General features: G+C 38.2%; 1 protein-coding gene across 1 annotated transcript in view; it reads right to left on the minus strand.

Annotated features, from left to right (window-relative positions):
• Positions 1–1462: 1462 nt before the first annotated feature.
• Positions 1463–17860, minus strand: part of LOC149006902 (uncharacterized) — a 39201-nt gene continuing 22803 nt past the window's right edge. The window contains exons 3-6 of the mRNA XM_089166306.1: positions 13515–13784; positions 12557–12712; positions 3556–3960; positions 1463–3458 (exon numbers count right to left, since the gene is read on the minus strand). Coding sequence (XP_089022432.1) covers positions 3841–3960; positions 12557–12712; positions 13515–13784 — 546 coding nt within the window. The 3' untranslated portion in view covers positions 1463–3458; positions 3556–3840. The remainder of the gene's footprint in view (positions 3459–3555; positions 3961–12556; positions 12713–13514; positions 13785–17860) is intronic.

A 17860-nucleotide genomic window follows, 5' to 3' on the forward strand; every position in this document is an offset into this window, starting at 1 on the left:
ATAGTAGTGTATCCAGCTTCAAATTATCAGTTTCAGCTGCAATATGATAGAGATGCACAATCCCAGCAGCTCCAATTTAGGTGTGCTTCAGTTTTATATAATTGATTACCCAAAACAAAAATGGAAGGCACATAGTTCTTAAGTAGCTTTAGTTACCTCATGGGCAAATTGGGATCTGCCTTCAAGCCAAAGTGGCAGCATTGTCAGACTTTAATTTGCATATCATTAGAAACCCTTAGGAGTTTCACTGTTGTGCTGGAAAAGAAATGTTTTTAGGTCATCTTAAGAAGGAATAATTTTTTATATAATTTATACGTAGGACGGGGCATTGCTCCTAGCCTCAAGAAGATTCAAACTCTTGATTTCATAGTATGAAACGGTCTTTGCCAAATGAACCAACCCTTCGAAAAAAAAATTTGCAAGTTTAGAGGAAAATTTGTCTTATGATAGAAATATGAGGAGATTAAATAATGTTCAGTTCACTTTCAATTCATCACAATCTAATCAGTCATTAACATGCTCTGGAATCTTTATCAAAATAAAAAATAAATAAAAACTAGCTCTAGAGTCTAAGTGCCTAGCCTACCATTTGTGATGCCTATAGTATTTTATTTTTCAAAATTAGACTAATGATAGGATTAAAGAGAAGACCATACGAAACCCACTTAGATTCCATCCAAACTTCTCTCATTGTTCTCCTTTTTTTAGGTAAAATGTAACATTTTTCAAACACATACATGCAACCAAACCTTACAAGGTGGTTGAATTAGAGGAATGTCAAAAGAACCCAAACCAATGGAAGATTCTCATGGAACTACGTTTTCACACACAGATCTCTCAACTAACTAACCCAATTCTTCTTCTTTTTCATTTTTTTATTTTTCTTGGTGAAAACTAACTAAGCCAATTCAAAAGCTTGAAAATTAGGTTAAACTGTTGCATCAACAAGTAACACAAGTCATAAACTTAGGTTAGCTGGACATTGACCTCTAATGATATATACTGCAACTCGTTCTAATATTCACTATTCTTACCAAAGTTCCAATCAAAGGTCTGACCCACACAAATGGCATTGAATGGGCTTGGTGTTCAATATAAGAAAAAAAAAATTCATAAATATATCATGTGAGAAGGTGATAGACTGATAGTATATCGACATCATGGAAATTTCTCTTTCACTCATATGAAATGTTTTCCACATATGAGTTTTATGTTTGGCAAGTTCAAAGAAGAAATTAAACAAAACCAATTTGCTATATGTAATGTATTCCTTTTTATAATAATAGAATCCATTGATGGAGAATCTTATCCCAAATCGAAGCTTTCAAGGTAGAATTTCTTTCAATTGAGTTTAAATACATTAAAAGAACGTATATGCTATCTATCTTGCGTGGGTTCATACCATTTGAAACTGTCCAAGGTTTGATGGAATTCCCCTCCAAAGTTTCTTGATTGACTCCTCCCTCATTCTGAGCAAGGAGGATTTCTGCTGAGTTCTTTGAATAAAGTTTTTCGGTTGACCCAAAAAAAAAAGTGAAAGAAATGATGATGATATCAAACAACACAAAATTAATGATCTAAGTAACCACAGAACCCTTTCAAACTTTTTGATTCATGGGAAAGAGTTTATTTTCCAACAGGTTTAGTAGGGAAAGAGTTTATTAACTATCCCTTGATGGATTGGTCAATAATCTCTCCCAGTAAAAAGTTGGGATGTCTCCACTGCTTAACCTCCTGGTTTGACTGGTTTAAGATTTCAGTGGATCTAATTCACACAAAAGGTATTGTTCATAAAAGATTAATGACCCCTGGAGAAGAAATACTTTCAGGATCAAAGATCTGAATTGTCAAACATGTTCCTTCAAGTTCTCCATCAAATCAACATCATATCTCTTCTTTGGTAACTAAATCAACATTATATCAGTTACCCAACCAACACAATGAAGGATGTTGTCCCTTCCAAAGTATCAATAAGCAACATAAACAGAAAACATTTAGTGCAACGGTACGACTCTGTCGGCATAACCTGAAAGGTTTCAACTCCCATCAGTGTATTTAAAAATAGTAATCATAATCCCATTAGTGTTACCATGAGGAATTTCTTATTCATGGAGTAACCTCACCAATGAAGAAGGAATTCTTCATTAACTGGTGAAGGAAATCCTGGATCCTGAATATTAGAAGATACAACAAAGATACTGTTGCAACAACCTGGGACTTGCATCATTCATGACTTTGGAGAATGCTCATGATCCAACTTGCAAGGCAACTGGGGAATTCCATCACTTGGCTGTTGCTCTGACAAACTTATAATCTTTTGAACTTCCTCATGGGATAAGTACCTTTTTCCTCACAGTGCTTGTGGTGCCAATGAGGATCACCCTTCCAGTAGCAAATGACATTGGGAAGGCACAACACGATTTCTTACATGCCCAAATCAGGAAACGACTGACACAAATTCATGTTCTTGATTTTTAATGCAACAAGATGACAAACAGAAGCAGATAACTTCAAAAGCAATTTTCTTAACTGGGGGAACATGAATTCTCATTATGGTGATCGCTGATGCTCTAATCTGGATCGAAGGAGCAGTCTTTGTCAACCAACCAGTACCAATCACCCATGAAGTTCTCCACATCATTAATGACTTCCAGAATCCCCTTCCATTGCCTACTTCATACACAAGGGGAAAATAACAAAAATAAACTTGCCAAAAAAGGGGGCATATCATATGGTTCACCCTACTTGAACAATTAGTAAATAGAAGTGTTAAACAGGTAAAACAAGGGTAGAATAGGCCGGATTACTCACAACCCTAGATGGTTTTTAATACTGAAACAAATTCAACCAAACCAACGGACTAATTTGTTGAACAAAATAATAGTAGAAGATTTGTAAACACACGTTGTACCACATCTGTGAAGCTGCAGAATAAATAACCTCAGGGATTTGTCAAAACATTAGCATTGAAGACAAGCCTGGTAAACAATATACTTGAGGCTTGAGGCACCTGCGATAACAAGGACAAGTATGCTTAAGAATGAAAACAAGAAGATGAAACTTGTGTCATCACATTCCCACCTGCACAGAAACACTGCTAGCACAAGACCATAGCATTTATTCACAGAAGATGTAAAATATAAATTGCCATAAAACAGATCCACTTGCCCAAAATGTCCCACCAACCCAAGCCCTACACAGCACAAGCCTTCAACCCATGCCCTACACAACACAATAATCAAGTAAAGCTTAAGCTCCATTGGATTCAGGTGGCCAAACTTTCCAACACAAGAAAATGCTCCACTAACTCAAGCAATATCTTTTACTAAAATAAAATGTTCACCATAGGAGACATACTGTCATGCCTTTAGGGGTATATTTTGGATTAGAACGTACATAAGGGAGAGAAAAAAGGAACACAGTCTGCCGAAATTCAGTTCTTTTTCTGTCTTTTCCAACTGCAATTAAATTGAGAAGCACAGGTCAGAATATAATAAAAAGAATAGCAATGACCAAATAAAGGAAGTAAGGAATAAGCTTTCACTGAGAACTTACCAAAAGCAAATACTGCTGGGAATCAACCCCAGAAGGGTGGAGCTCATCGGGATAAGCAAGTGGAGTTGATCTTCTTCCAGCAATTTGTTGTCTAGCTATCTGAATGGCTTTTACCCATCTTCCATACTCCATTTTCACTAATTCTCTTCATTTCAATCAAAAAGAGAGGGGAGAAAACCTAACTGTTGGATATGCAAACTGAACAAATACACTTCAACTACAATTTCTCTGGATGTGTTTCAACAGGCAAAATTCTTGGGAAGAACACTAGGAGATGTGCTCCTCTTATGGAGCCATCAGTCCTTCAATTGTGTAGGAAAGAGATTCTGCCCAGTCTGCTTTGAATAGTAAAGTCTGAAGTGTATGCATTACATCATATTCTGGATCAAGCTTCCGCTGCCAGCCCTAAAAGTTATTAGACAAATAAAGGGGAGAATTAGAAGGAGCACAGAAATTTCAATAAATTGGAGCTATTCTCTCAGTGTTTTACATTAGTCATAAAACAGTATATGCTTTACAAAGACAGCAAAAAACTACTTTGCCAAATCTTATTCTGATCAATTGGGGCCAGCAATAGCTTTTTTTAAATGCAATATGTTGACATATTATCCAAATAACCTCTCAGCAAAAATTGCTGGGGAAAGGCTGCATACGAAAATTACTCCCCCCATTCTGCTGGTGCAGAAGGGGGGGGGTAATTGAAAAGTAGTTTCATAGTTTACCTCAAAAAATAAATAAAAACTTCAAAATCCTCAATTGGAAAGTTTGACAGATGCTTGCCAGTCAGGAAAAAATAGGCGGATAATGGAACAAATTTTAAGCAAAAACAATGGAGCCAGCAGCATGTGTTGTAAGAATAAGAACTGAATACTCAGAGAAAGTTGTTTCATTCACATCCCCCAATGGGAAATTCATAGATTTACAATGGTAATCCTTTTTGAGTAGGAAAGAAAAATAACACTTGAGAATGAAAAGGAAAAAAAAATCTAAAACAGATTAGGAAACATAACTAGCTAAAAAGCAGCAAAAACTAGAAGATGCAATATGAATAGGAAAGGAATTTAGCCCTCTCAATTTCCAATGCTAGCGCTAGCTAGCACCAGAATCAAGAGGACCTTTTGGCCCTCTCAATACTCACCCTCAAGTTGGGGCGTAGATATCACACATTGCCTAACTTGGTCAAAATAGGATGAAACTTATGCCCAAGTAACCCTTTGGTGAAGAAGACATCTACAACTTGATCTTCAAACTTCACAAATGACATGAGAGTATGTTGCTTTCCAATTTTTCTTAATTAAAAAGACTATCGATCTCCACATGCGTTGTCCTGTCATGTTGCACTAGATTGTTGACAATAATTACAGGTGCTTTGTTGTCACAATATAGCATCATGAGAAGGGGCACTGGCACACCTAGATTTTCTAGTAGAACATACAACCATAATACCATAATAATTCACATACCCCTTGAGGCATAACTCGAATTTCTACTTCAGCACTAGATCTTGCAACAACACTTTGCTTCTTACTTCTCCAAGTAGCCAGATTCTCACCAACTAAAGTACAACATTCTGAAGTGCACTCCTGATCATGTGAACCTCCCTAGTTTGCATCAGTAAGCTTCAATGTAGAGATGATCATGTGGGGATAGGAGAACACCCTTGTCTGGAGCTAATTTCCAAATAATGAAGAATTCGGGAGACGACAGGAATATGATTGGAATACATGAAACTGACTCACAATACTAACAGCAACAGCAATATCAAGCAGTATATGAGATAGGTGGCTAGCTTTCCCACCAGCTGCTAATAACAACCTTTATCAACAGGTTCCCCTTCTTTAAACAGTAGCAACATCAACAGTATTACTTGGATGACAACCTAGTAAGCCTATTTCAGGTAACAAGTCCAGGACGTATACTTTTTGAAAGATAGAAATATGCCTTTAGCCGAATGAGTAACTTCAATCCACAGATAGTACCCCAGTTTTCCTAGATCCTTTATTTCAAACTCATGACTTGAGAACTTATCTTTCAATTTCAATATTTCTTCACCATAATTGCCTATCACAACTATATACAACAACAACAACAATAAGCCTTGTCCCAACTAAATGGGGTCGGCTACATGGATTCTTGCCCTCCAATCATTCGCTCGAGGCCAGCTAGATACAAGGCCTAAGCTATACATATCCTTTCTCACCACTTCTCCTAAGGTTATCTTAGGTCTACCCCTAGCTCTTCTAGTTCCTTCAATATGGATTATATCACTTCTCCGTACAGGAGCATTTATAGGTCTCCGTTGAACGTGGCCGTGCCACCTCAAACGACTTTCTCTAAGCTTATCACTTATGGGAGCAACTCCTAAACCAACTCTAATATGATCGTTTCTTATCTTATCCATCCTAGTTTTGCCACTCATCCATCTTAGCATCCTCATTTCTGCTACACCGAGTTTATCTATATGATTCTTTTAACAGCCCAACACCGCACCATACATCATAGCTGGTCGAACAACAGTCCTATAAAATTTTCCTTTAAGCTTTAATGGAATACGCCGATCACATAAAACCCCGGACGACCTCTCCACTTCATCCACCCTATTTTAATTCTTTGGGAAACCTCATCTTCTAAATCACCTCTTTTACTTATGATTGAACCTAGGTACCTAAAACAATCACTCGAGGAATCTCTTTATCGTCAAGTATCACCACCTCATCATATGCCCGATCATGACTAAAGTTACAAACTAAATATTCCGTCTTGATCTACTAAGTTTAAAGCCTTTGATTCCAAAGCTAATCTCCATGATTCTAATTTGGTATTAATCCCCACTGGGTCTCATCAATCAACACAAATCACAAAAGCAACACGGACCCACGAAGGGAACACCAACAGCAAAAGAAGGGCAAAGGACCGAGAGCCCAAAGGAAAAGCCCCAAAAAAGCACGAAACAAAACAAAAAAAACAAACAGAAAAAAGAGGGACACAAAGAGGCAAAAAACAAGAAGACAACAAAAAGCAAAAGAAAAGGGAGAGAAAAAAAGGAGAAGAAAAAACCCAAAAGAAAAAACCAAGTAAAAAAATATTAAAAAAACAAAGAAAATATAAAAAGAACCAAAAGAGGGAGCCAACAAGGGTCACGGACTGGGGAGCACTCAAAGAGGACATGAAATACGATATAAGTGGACATTGGTGCCTTGGAACAATTAAAAACAATTAAAATGCTAACTAGACTATTGAAGATCCCATCCCAAGCTAAAATCACATGCAAGCAACATTCTTACGATGTTTAGCTTCGGAACAGGTGTAAAAGTCTCCTGACAGTCAATTCTGAAAGTCTGGGTGAATCCTCTAGCAACCAATCTAGCCTTGTATTTATCTACAAGAACAGAAGCCTGTATTTTTATTAAACAAACACACTTTTTGTTATTCTCCTTGCAATAGAAGGAATCATTGTCCTTTTGATTTAATTTATTCTGATATATACAAGGTGTGTGGACTTTATTTCCCACAAAACCTTCATAAGGTTTGGATCTTCAAATAATTGATAGAACTCCTAATGCTTGGGTCTTCAAACTAATTGATAGAACCAATAACTAAAACACACACAAAGTGCTTGAAGGGAAGCTTACCATTCAGTATTCAAATTTGTTCTCTAATCTAATAGATGGGGGTTATTTATAGCCTTACATCAGAAGTGCTACTGAAATTAGGACTTGAAAACTGATTTTAAACTAGGAAAATAGACTAGCCTAAATGTAACTTAGACTCTTAAAACTAAAATAAGAAATAAAGAGTACTCTGGCCATATAACATAAGTTGGCCAGAATTTACATAATTATACAAACTAAACTAATAAACTAACCTAGTTCCGTAATTGACCTAGATGCTTAACTTTTTGACCCATTGAATAGGCCCATTACCACATAAACCTATTACACATAGGCCCAAAACATATATCTATCAAACCTAGCTTGATTTCAAAGGAAAATAGGCCAATTTGGTGCTGAATCTGCATCATCCAGGAGTTGTATACGGTCATAACATAAAAAGGTTGGGCAAAAATACCTGATGAGGCCTTATGATTACCAAAAGTAGCAGCAGCAGTTACAGATGTAGCAGTGGTAGTGGGGGCAACTTTTAGTAACCATCGGAGAGCTTGGAGACCATGGCAATAGAAGGAGCAAAGTCAGCTTCAGTTTGATTGGCCTAAGTCTTCCCTCAATTCTTTCCACGACCAACCTTTCTTTTTGCTTCAAAGTCTACAGGCTTCCAGTGCAGTTACCAACATTTTTCTTTTGTATGCCATGATTTACCATTGTGTTCACATCTGATGACTTCTTTTGGTACTTCTATATTACTTTTAGTCTTAGTCTGGAGGGCTGATCTGTCAGCTGTCAAGGAAGGAAGCATTGCAGCAGAACTATGAACTTCTGTGTGTACAAAGGCACATGGTTCTTGTAAAGTAGGAAAGCGATCTCAGCTGAGAATTTGAAGCTAATGGGATCATACTCAACATTAAGTGCTGTTAGAAAATCATACACCCGGGACTCATCAAGGTGCTTGTGGTAGGCTACAAAGTCATCAGCGTTGTTAGACTGAAAACTGTTGTAACAGTCAATCTTCCGCCACAATGCACTAAGGGTGATATAGACATGTAGTACTGAGAGAGTGACATCCCCTTTCCTATTTTGTTTCATAAACTTGCTTGCGGAGTACATAAACTTGAGCCCCAGTTCCAACTTTACCATAGGACTTCATTAAGCAACAGTCCAAATACTTGCAGCAGCGTCTAATAGTAGAGAAGTTTGATACTGTTATGGTTATATTACCCAACCACTGGTCCAGCCGATGAGTCATTGTCGATCCGTTTGATTAGCAACCCAATCCAGTTCGAGGCTGATCAGACCATGGGGTACCCAATGCGTATACCATGACACCAGACAGCAGATCAAACAAGGGTCACGCATGTGGTGTGTACAACACCTAGGCTTAACTTTTAATCACCCAAGCTACCTTTTTTGACTAGAGCAATCGAATGGTGGTGAGCAACGTTGACTAGGCCACGTCCAAGGAAGTATGATTTGGCAACTTCACCGAAACCCTAAACCCTAACAATGAGTATACATATCTAAGATTAACGCTAAGCTAGGGTACGCACTCCAAACCCTCAAATACCTCTCTGAACTCACTACGATTACACACTTTTCGGGCGATTCCTCTTTGCCTGGCTTTACCATTGGAGATGGCCTGCTCTGACGTGTGTTTGTCAATCTTAGCAGGTTCCAAGTCCAGTTTGATTCACTCCAATCTGATACCAGGTGAATTCAATTAACTAGAGGGTTTGGCCAGCAATTGAACCGCTCAGGCAATTTCAGCAGCAATAGATGCAATTTTGGTTTCATGAACCTAATTAAAAAGGCTATCACCGGAGAGTCATGTGCAATTCATCAATCCTGAGCATATCCTCACAGTAGTGCCACTAATATTTCCTAGAAGTCTTTGGCCAGTAATAGAAATGTAGGCAAATCTTGACCACATTAGGAAGCTTGACCCATCAAGGATTGTAATAGAAGAACCAAGGGGCTGGTAGTCATTCTTGTCAAGAATTTCAGTTGTAGAAATTATAGGTTCTGCTATTGTAGTAGACTCTGATGTAGTCATCATCTTTCTTACAATTTTACTAGACCAGATTTTGGGTTTTAGACCTGTGGTATATAAAATAAGAATTTTACTAGAGCAATATTACAAGCAGTTTTTAGGGCAATAACTAGTCTAAAAAAGGAGAAAATTTTACAAATTTAATAAATCTGAACTTCAATAATGTGAAAAAGTATGAAGAACACAAGCTGATGGAAGTAGTCGTGCTGCGAAAAAAATTGAAAAACAGTCACTGAGATAGGTTTTGTACAGGGTCCTTTTACTCCTTGCAATAGGTTTTCTAGAGCTTTTCAGCGAGAGGGAACAAATGTAGAGTCTAGAGCTCTGATACCATGTTATAAAGATGTTACATTCATAGCCCCCAATGGGGAATTTATAGTTTCACAATGGTAATTCTGTTCTGAGTAAAAAAGAATAATAACACTAAGAATCCTTTTGGACTGCCCATTTGCCTTCCAATCTGTCTTGGATTTGGAGGAAGCTCCTGCTCCTCTGTCCCCGAGCCTTATCTTCAACCCAAATCTCCTCTGGATCTCTCACTTCCTTCTGGTTGACCCCTGGCATCCGATGGGTATTCTTTTCACTTTGCTTGGACCCCTAACTGTCTACGAGACCTGTAACCCCAAGTCCACCCCCCTCTCGGCCTTCATCTCCAATGGTAGCTGGTCCCCCTCCCCTACCCCTGTCTCACACAAGTCTAGAGTGCATTCCCCCAATCTCTTCCACCATCCGAGATTCCATTATTTGGCTCCCATCCACCTCTCCCTCAAAATCCTTTACCACCTCCTTTGCTTGGAACCGTCTCTAAACCCCCTCCCCACCGGTTCCTTGGGCCCCCCTAGTCTGGTTCAAAGGCCATACCCCCCACCACTCCCTTACCCTCTAGAGATCCCTTAACCTTGCCCTCCCCACCCAAACTTTCCTCATTAGCCGCCATATCCCCGCCAACCCAAATTGCATCCTTTGTTGGAATAGCCCTGAGGATATTGAGCATCTTTTCTTCTCGTGTTCCCTTTCCCATACCCTCTGGGAGAAAGCCCTCACCTCCCTTTGGCGTAGGTCAAGGCATACCCATGGTTTTGCTCGCAAGTGGGCCTGGATCTTAAGGAATTTCTCTGGCTCTTCCATGTGACCGGGTGATGCAGAATTGGTAGCATATACAAAAAAGAGAAAAGCTCAATGGTCAAGCCCATCAAAGCCTAAAGATATGATCCAAAACAGCCCATGACTTGCATGGGCTAGGACTATTGTAGTGGGATAAAATGAGCCCATGGTTTCATGGGCTTGGATTACTTTAGTGGGAGAATATCAGCCCACTATTTTGAACAAAGCCCAAGTCTAGCTTTGAAAAGTCAACAAAAGGAGGTAGTAGTTGGATGTTTCCATTATTGTTTTGACTAGTGGTGTTGGATAGTAGTTGGATGTTTCCATTATTGTTTTGACTAGTGGTGTTGGCTAGTAGTTGGATGTTTCCATTAATGTTTGTAGTAGGTTGTGTTAACTAGTGGTTGGATGTTACCATTAATGTTTATGTCTCTTTAGAATGCTATATAAAGGGACTTATGTAAGTGGTGAAGACACAACTCATGTATTGAAATCAATTTGCTTTGTTAGCATTCCTTCTCTATGGAGACTCCTTGTGTTTGATCAAGGAAGGTTGGTGTTCAATCCAATCGGTCCACCTTGCGGTGTGAAGCCCGGGTGTTATATTGTTATTTTCAATTCCCTCATATTGTCCTTTCAATTTCTTCATCATAGTTCTGCCCCTATTTTAAAGATCTATTCAGTCCATATTGTTATGTTATTATCCTTATAATACCACTCTAGTTTCAGCCCTCTTTCACATCTAAATTATATTTCATCTTAAGTCTATCAAATCTGAACTTGATTCCCCGTGAAAGGTCCTATTTGGTTACTGTTTGATCAATCAAATACAATACTATATTACCGGGTAGGCAATTTAGTCTTCGAAGCTACCATCCACCACTTGTGGTGGGAGCGCAACCTTCGGAGATGGACCTTCAAATCTCGATCTATAGAAGTGATTTGGAAAGCCATCTGTTTTGATATTACTGCTAGACTTATTTCTATTCCCCCACCCCCTCCCCCCAAATTTTTGACACTCCCAGAAATAGGTTAATAGTTAGATCCTGGAACCTCAGCTCTTCATTTCAAGTTATCCCTTGATGTCTTGTAATTGCGCCTCTATTTTAATTTAATTAATTATTCATCCAAAAAAAAATAACACTAAGAATGAGAAGGAAAAACAATCTAAAACAGAAAACGGAACATAACTAGCCAAATAACAACTAAAACTATAGTTGCAATAGGAATAAGAGAGGGATTTAGTCAGAATTGAGAGCGTCTTTTGAACTCTGAACAGCATGCTTAAAAGATCAATAATGGATTAGTCAGGCAATCCAATCTGTCAGCGTCATACAGGACTGGTCTGAACTATCTCACAAAGTAGATCAGTCACTGGAATTATTAAGCCTCGTCTTATTGGATATGCCTACACTTTTAATTACCCGATCACCAACATGCCCCCAATTTCCATTAGGAAAAATCTTCTTCTCTGAGGATCTGACCCCAAACCTAATATCTTTTGTCACAAGTCACCCAAAGATGGACCAAAAAGGGTAAAATAATGTTTTTCATGGCCCAGTTGGGTTTGATTGAATTTTAGCACGTGAAAAGAATATAGTTCCATAAAAAGAAAGACTAACCTTATCCAACATAGCACTAACAAAAGTATACACTTGTTTTCCTAACAATGACCAGGCCTAGCTAGGGTATGTATATTCTGCGATACTTGTGCACACTATGGCTCATTTTTCGCAAGCGCCCACTAAAAAAAATTTGTTGTTTTATTTCAAAGACAAAGAATATGTCGAGCTTTATTCCAGTCAACTAGTAAAAGAAGACAACATTAGGGATGCATTCTTACAGCCCAATTAGTTAGCAGCACGTCTAACCCAAAAGGCTGCATTAAACCTATACACAGAACTAAGGATTGCCCCCACTCTGAACTCTAGGAACCATCGAACTTGAAAACTTAAGAGAGAGAGAGGGACAGATTTCCAGTCGCACTAGATTTTTCCTCATAACAATAATTTTTTTCCTGCTGATAATCAATAAATGGTTCGAGAGTACACGAAACATGTTACAGTAAGGCCATTGAAAGTTAAAGGAAAGTTGGGTTTTGTCATATTAACTTCAAACTAGTGTTTTGATTGGTAAACTTTTGACTCGGCAACAAACTTTTAGAAAAAGTAATTATCACTAACACAACAACAACTCTAATGGCATCCCTACACATTATCAAGATTTAAGAGAGTACCTCAAGAACCAAAGTGGTCACCATCACAGTGCAGACATTGCCATCAATGTTAACTTTATGACGCCGAACTTGTTCAAGCAATTTCCGCATACAGTCAGCAGGATGGACAAGATCACCTTCTGGGGTACCCCAGAAATCAAATGACTTTTTCACTTCCTGTAAAACAGCACAGTATTTGAAAATAAATACAAATAAATAGCTAGGGACAACTATGTTTGTAAATATGCACTGCACCATCCTTTAACCAGATTGAATGGTATGTAATGGCAGTTTTGAGTTGACCCAGATTGTGGGGATAGTGCTTCATCTCGGATGAAAAGCCAACAGAACAAGACAAAAGATGTATCAACAAACAACTTAGGGTGATATTGAATTGAGGTTACCCTACATCTGCATGCAAGACCAGAGTCCAACATACTAGAGGTCCGCCTAAATTATCCAGTTGAGACTTCCAGATTTGCACCCGAAACAAATATTTTCAAAATGACTGGGATTTGACATAAAATAAAAGTTTACAGCAACCAAGGAGTAAGTCAAATATATTATGTTCTACTTTCCGGTCCTAGTGCCCCAAAGAAGTATTGGAGGAAATTGGGATTTGATATCATGAAAGATTCCACAGCAGCCCCTAGATCTCTGTAAGCAAAGGGTTAATCAATCAAGCCCAAAACAATTATTAAACTTCAAACCATGCAAAGGTTCAAATGAAACCAAATAGTGTTCAACGATTAAGTAAACTCATGCATAGACCACATGCCATGGAAGGTCGCACCCAAAGATTAAAAGAAATAAATACAGGTAGTATAAAAGGTTGAGTAGACTGCTGATCGATCTTTTGCACAAATGACAATGTTGTGAAACACTTTGCCACAGCATATGGTGAAAGTAACATTTTTTTTTTCTGTCAAGAATGTAACCATTGAAACAAAAAAAAAAATGCTAAAAGTAACCTATTCACCTCAATGAAGGCTTGTGGATTTGGGCAATTCTGTTGTTTCGACAGTCTCAGTGTACTTTCTGCAGCAGTGCGGCCGTCTCGAAGAGCAACAGCTTTAAAGAACTCCAGTAAATTTACTCGATCACTCTTAGAAAGTTCAGCAGTCATGCCCACATCAAGGAAAACGACATGAGGCCTGGATTTGAATAGTCTTTTACTGGAAGATTTGCTTTGAGTTACTCGAACAAGGATATTTCCAGGATGCATGTCAGCATGGATAAAATTGTCCACCTGGAAAACATATCCTAGAATTATGTAATACACAATGCAGTAGCTTGAAGTATGTTATCAACAATTTCTAGGAAGCAATTGGACAATCATAAAAGAATTTAAAGCTACAAAGTAACATCAAGTGCCTATACTCCTCTGGGTTAGAACGAGGAGGGCAGTATGCAAGATCGTGTGTGAGAAACACACACAGAGAGAGATAGAGAGAGAGAGGGGTTAGAAGGTATCTCGTTTAGAAATATTTTGTTCTAACTGAGGAATCATATCAGCTAACTTATTAGCAGATGAGTGAGAAAGCGTGGGAACAGATAGATCATTAATGTACATAGGGCCACCAATCACTCTCTTTATGCTGTACTATTTCCATCTGTGCTGTTTTAGGTATCAGATGGGTCATTATATATTGTTGAGAAAGAATCTTTAATGTCCCTTCCCAAACATCTTAATTTTCTATAAAATCTACAGGCATGGCATTGAGGTAGCCAAGGAAACAGCAAGACTAGCCTTTCAAAAGCCAAATATTTAGGTTATCCCTAAAGGTAAGTTTCCATGCTACTGCATCAGTAATGATTTCATGGCACCTAATGCCATGGCTAGAGTTATGCCCTTCAAAGTATCTAATATTTTTCTGCAGTGAATGAAGTGTCCTTTAAATTAGGTAAGCTGCTTCAGTAGATGATCATTTTTGCATGTAGATAAGGTGAAACAGGAGTATTCCCGAAAAAAGGTGCAGAAGTTACTAAACACAGTCAGAGATTTTTGTGGTATAACATGATATATCATGAAAGACTGGACACCATAAAATAGTGCTTTCAGAGAACTTCTATCCCCAAGTTGCACATGCTTCTCTGCCCTTATGTCAGCCTAATATTAAGAGAGCCCTAACCTTCATTTAACTTCTTAAGCCTTTCTTATGATATGAATAAGCAGCTTATATACTGCAAAGTGCAGTTACCACACATATGGTGCGAGGTGCACAGATTAAATTATCATACAGAATATCTGAATATATTTCTCATAATTCAATAAGCATCTGTATTTTGCTATCCAACAAGGGAAAAGTTGCTTAGCTAGAGTCCAAAAGTCAGCTAAAATACCTCTTGACTAAATAAACCAAGATTTTCTACTCTTATATTTACTCTGGATGATCCTATTAGGCACTGTCTTGGTCATCAGTCATCACCATATCTCCAAAGCAACTTGCCTCCAAGGCATGGTTAAAATATTTGACTAAGATGGGCCAAAATTTTGGAAATATCTCGGTTCAGCAAGAAACCAAGATGAGATGGCTTTGTCTACTAAAAAAATTCCTAGTTTCAAAAAGTTTCAACAATATTTCAACATTTTCAATAGTTTCGACCAATATATGACAAGCTATGACAAATTTTAGCCAATCTCAACCAACCTATTCCAGTAGTTTCCACTAGTTTTGACAAGTCCACAAGTTCCAATAGTTTCACCAGTTTTGACCAGCTCATCACATGGTGTGTTTTACCCCAAAAATCCCTGGTTTCAACCCATCTTGGCCATATCTTGGTCGCCGGTTGGTCAAAACCAACCTCAAAACCAAGATTGTGAACCCTGCTCCAAAGCTAAATCCATCCCTAAATGATCAAGGCACCACCTTCTAAAATGCCAAATGAAAGTTATTGACAACGTTTCCAACAGAAACTAAATCTTCTTACAAATGTTTACAAGCCTTCATATGATAGAAACTGGACGAAAATAGTCAGAGAGGAAGTACATTAGTAGAAGAGTTTACCAAACCAAATTAAAGTTTCCAATATTGAACAAAAAGCTTTCTTTTTTAAAACAATCTTACAAAAGTAACAAAACAAAACAATTCCTCAACCAGGTGCAACATAGACATTAACTAGCAGATTGTACTGACAAGGAAAACAAAGTGGAAAGGAACTACCTAATAGATATTACCTTCAAGACTACTACATAGTTGTCACAACATTTGGCCAACCCAAGGTGTTGGAGGATGGTGAAGGGCAGGTTAGGAAAGGAGGAGAAACACAAGAAGAATCAGAGTTGCGGGAGAATAGAGAAGAAATCACATAAAGAAGAGAGGGTAGGAGAAGGGTGCACATGCAATCATACAGTCACACAGGCCACTCAAACAATAAATACTGAATTCATTCTTTCTAATCTGAGTTCTACATGCAGTCACATGTACCTGAATAAAAAGAAACCCAATATGAAAAGGAAACCTGGTCTAATTAGCAAAGCTCAAACTAATTAGGAAAATAAATTTACTAGCTATCTCCTACTTAAGCTATCAAAATAAAATATTGCATGTTAATCCCAAAATACAACAAATAAAAATCCTACTAGTTGAAGAACCAAAAGCACTCATCTCATCTCAGTCTAGATACCCAATGGGTTTGGGTTGCTCAAAGGTAGCATATTTGCATCAATTGTCCAATATTTAGAAAAACCTCACCCAAGACTGCTGTAAAATGAGAGAATTAGCATCATATGGTTGGCCTTCACAAATGTCAACTTTGATGGGTTGATGTATCCAATGCACTTCATGATCAACCATCACTATTTGTTGATGGTCATCGGCAAACAACATCTCATGAATGGGAATCTGATCGTTGCTTTTGTTGTCCACCTTCTCACCCATCTCTAATCCACCTTCTGAAGATTGTATCATGCCTAACATCTAATAGAATGTTTATTATTTCAGCAACTCCCCAAAACCGCTCCTTAAATTAGAAAGTTTTCTCTGCCATTTATGGAACCCATTGCTAAACAAAAGGAGTAAATCATATCAATCAACCTCCATAATGTAGCCAGACTGGGTTACTGGGACATCAAAATAAGGACGGAAAAAAAGAAGGTTCAGAATTAAAGATGAAGGGCAAACTAGGCATTAAGGCTATAAGGACAAGGTGGAAAAAGGGGTAGTTTTGCAAAACCAACAAAAAAAGGCAATAACCCTTAACTACACTAACATAGGCGTCAACGGAGTTGTGTAGAAGGAAGGGACAAACTTGGAACTAAATAAAATTAGAGAGATTGGGAAGGTTATATTTGGTAACCTAAAAAAAAGAAACATAAAAGACCAGCAGACAATATGGAAAATGGATATAAGGGGAGAAAGAACATCTTACCATTTGGAAAAAGACGTAATCAACTCATCTTCTTGTCTTCAATAGGGAGTCAGTTTGATTTCGGAGCGATGGTGGATGGAGATAAGTTCACAAGCAGGTACGATCTTTCCCTCCTTTTCTGTTCAATGCCTAATCGTTTTCTTTTTTCTTTGTGTTTAATGTCCCTCTCTTTCCAACCTGAGTTTCAATTGGTTCACAAAAAGGGGGACAGAAAAAGGTGGGATTCACGAGGTTCTTATTTTTAGGTCACCTGTTACAGTGAGGAAGGGAGATGAAAAGATGGCTTTGCCTTTGGTTGGGTTTCAGTGGAGTCATAGACAAGAGATGAAAATTGAGGGCAATATGCAGCAGTAGGGTTTTTTTTTTTTTTAATTAATACTAAAACAAAGCAGAAACCTACTGAATTGTCCGCAGAAAACAGAGGGGTGTTGGGAAGGTTACAGCCGCGCGTGCGTGGTGGGTGGGGGGAGAGGGGGAGGAGTGGGCAAGGGTTTCACAATGTGGCGGAAAGCCGGAAAGAGGATGAGAGATTTGGGGAAACAAATTTAATTAAAATGAACTTTGCTATTATTGGTAGTGTGGCAGAATGGTAACAGGAATGAAGAAGAATGAGATATAAGAAACTGATAGGAAAAGGAATGAGAGAGATTGATGTGGAAGAACCGAAGGACAATGGATCCTTTGGCTCTAAAACCAAATTAGTTGAAGATCAATTAGGAAAAGAGGGGAAACTTGAGAAAAATCAGAGTTGATGGGGGCAAGAGAAGAAATCTCAAAAAGAGAAGGCGAGGAAGAAAAGTGCACATGCACAACCACAGGCTACTATTCTTTCGAATGTGAGCTCTACTTGCACAGTTACATATACTTAAATAAAGTGCAATACAAAAAGGAAACCTGTTGTATGTAAGACACTCAAATTTTTGGGAAATAAATCCTAGTAGCCATCTCCAACTT

The sequence above is a fragment of the Hakea prostrata genome, chromosome 8 (genome assembly GCF_041222555.1).
Source record: "Hakea prostrata isolate BN-2017 chromosome 8, UWA_Hpros_2, whole genome shotgun sequence".
Taxonomy (NCBI): Eukaryota; Viridiplantae; Streptophyta; class Magnoliopsida; order Proteales; family Proteaceae; genus Hakea; species Hakea prostrata.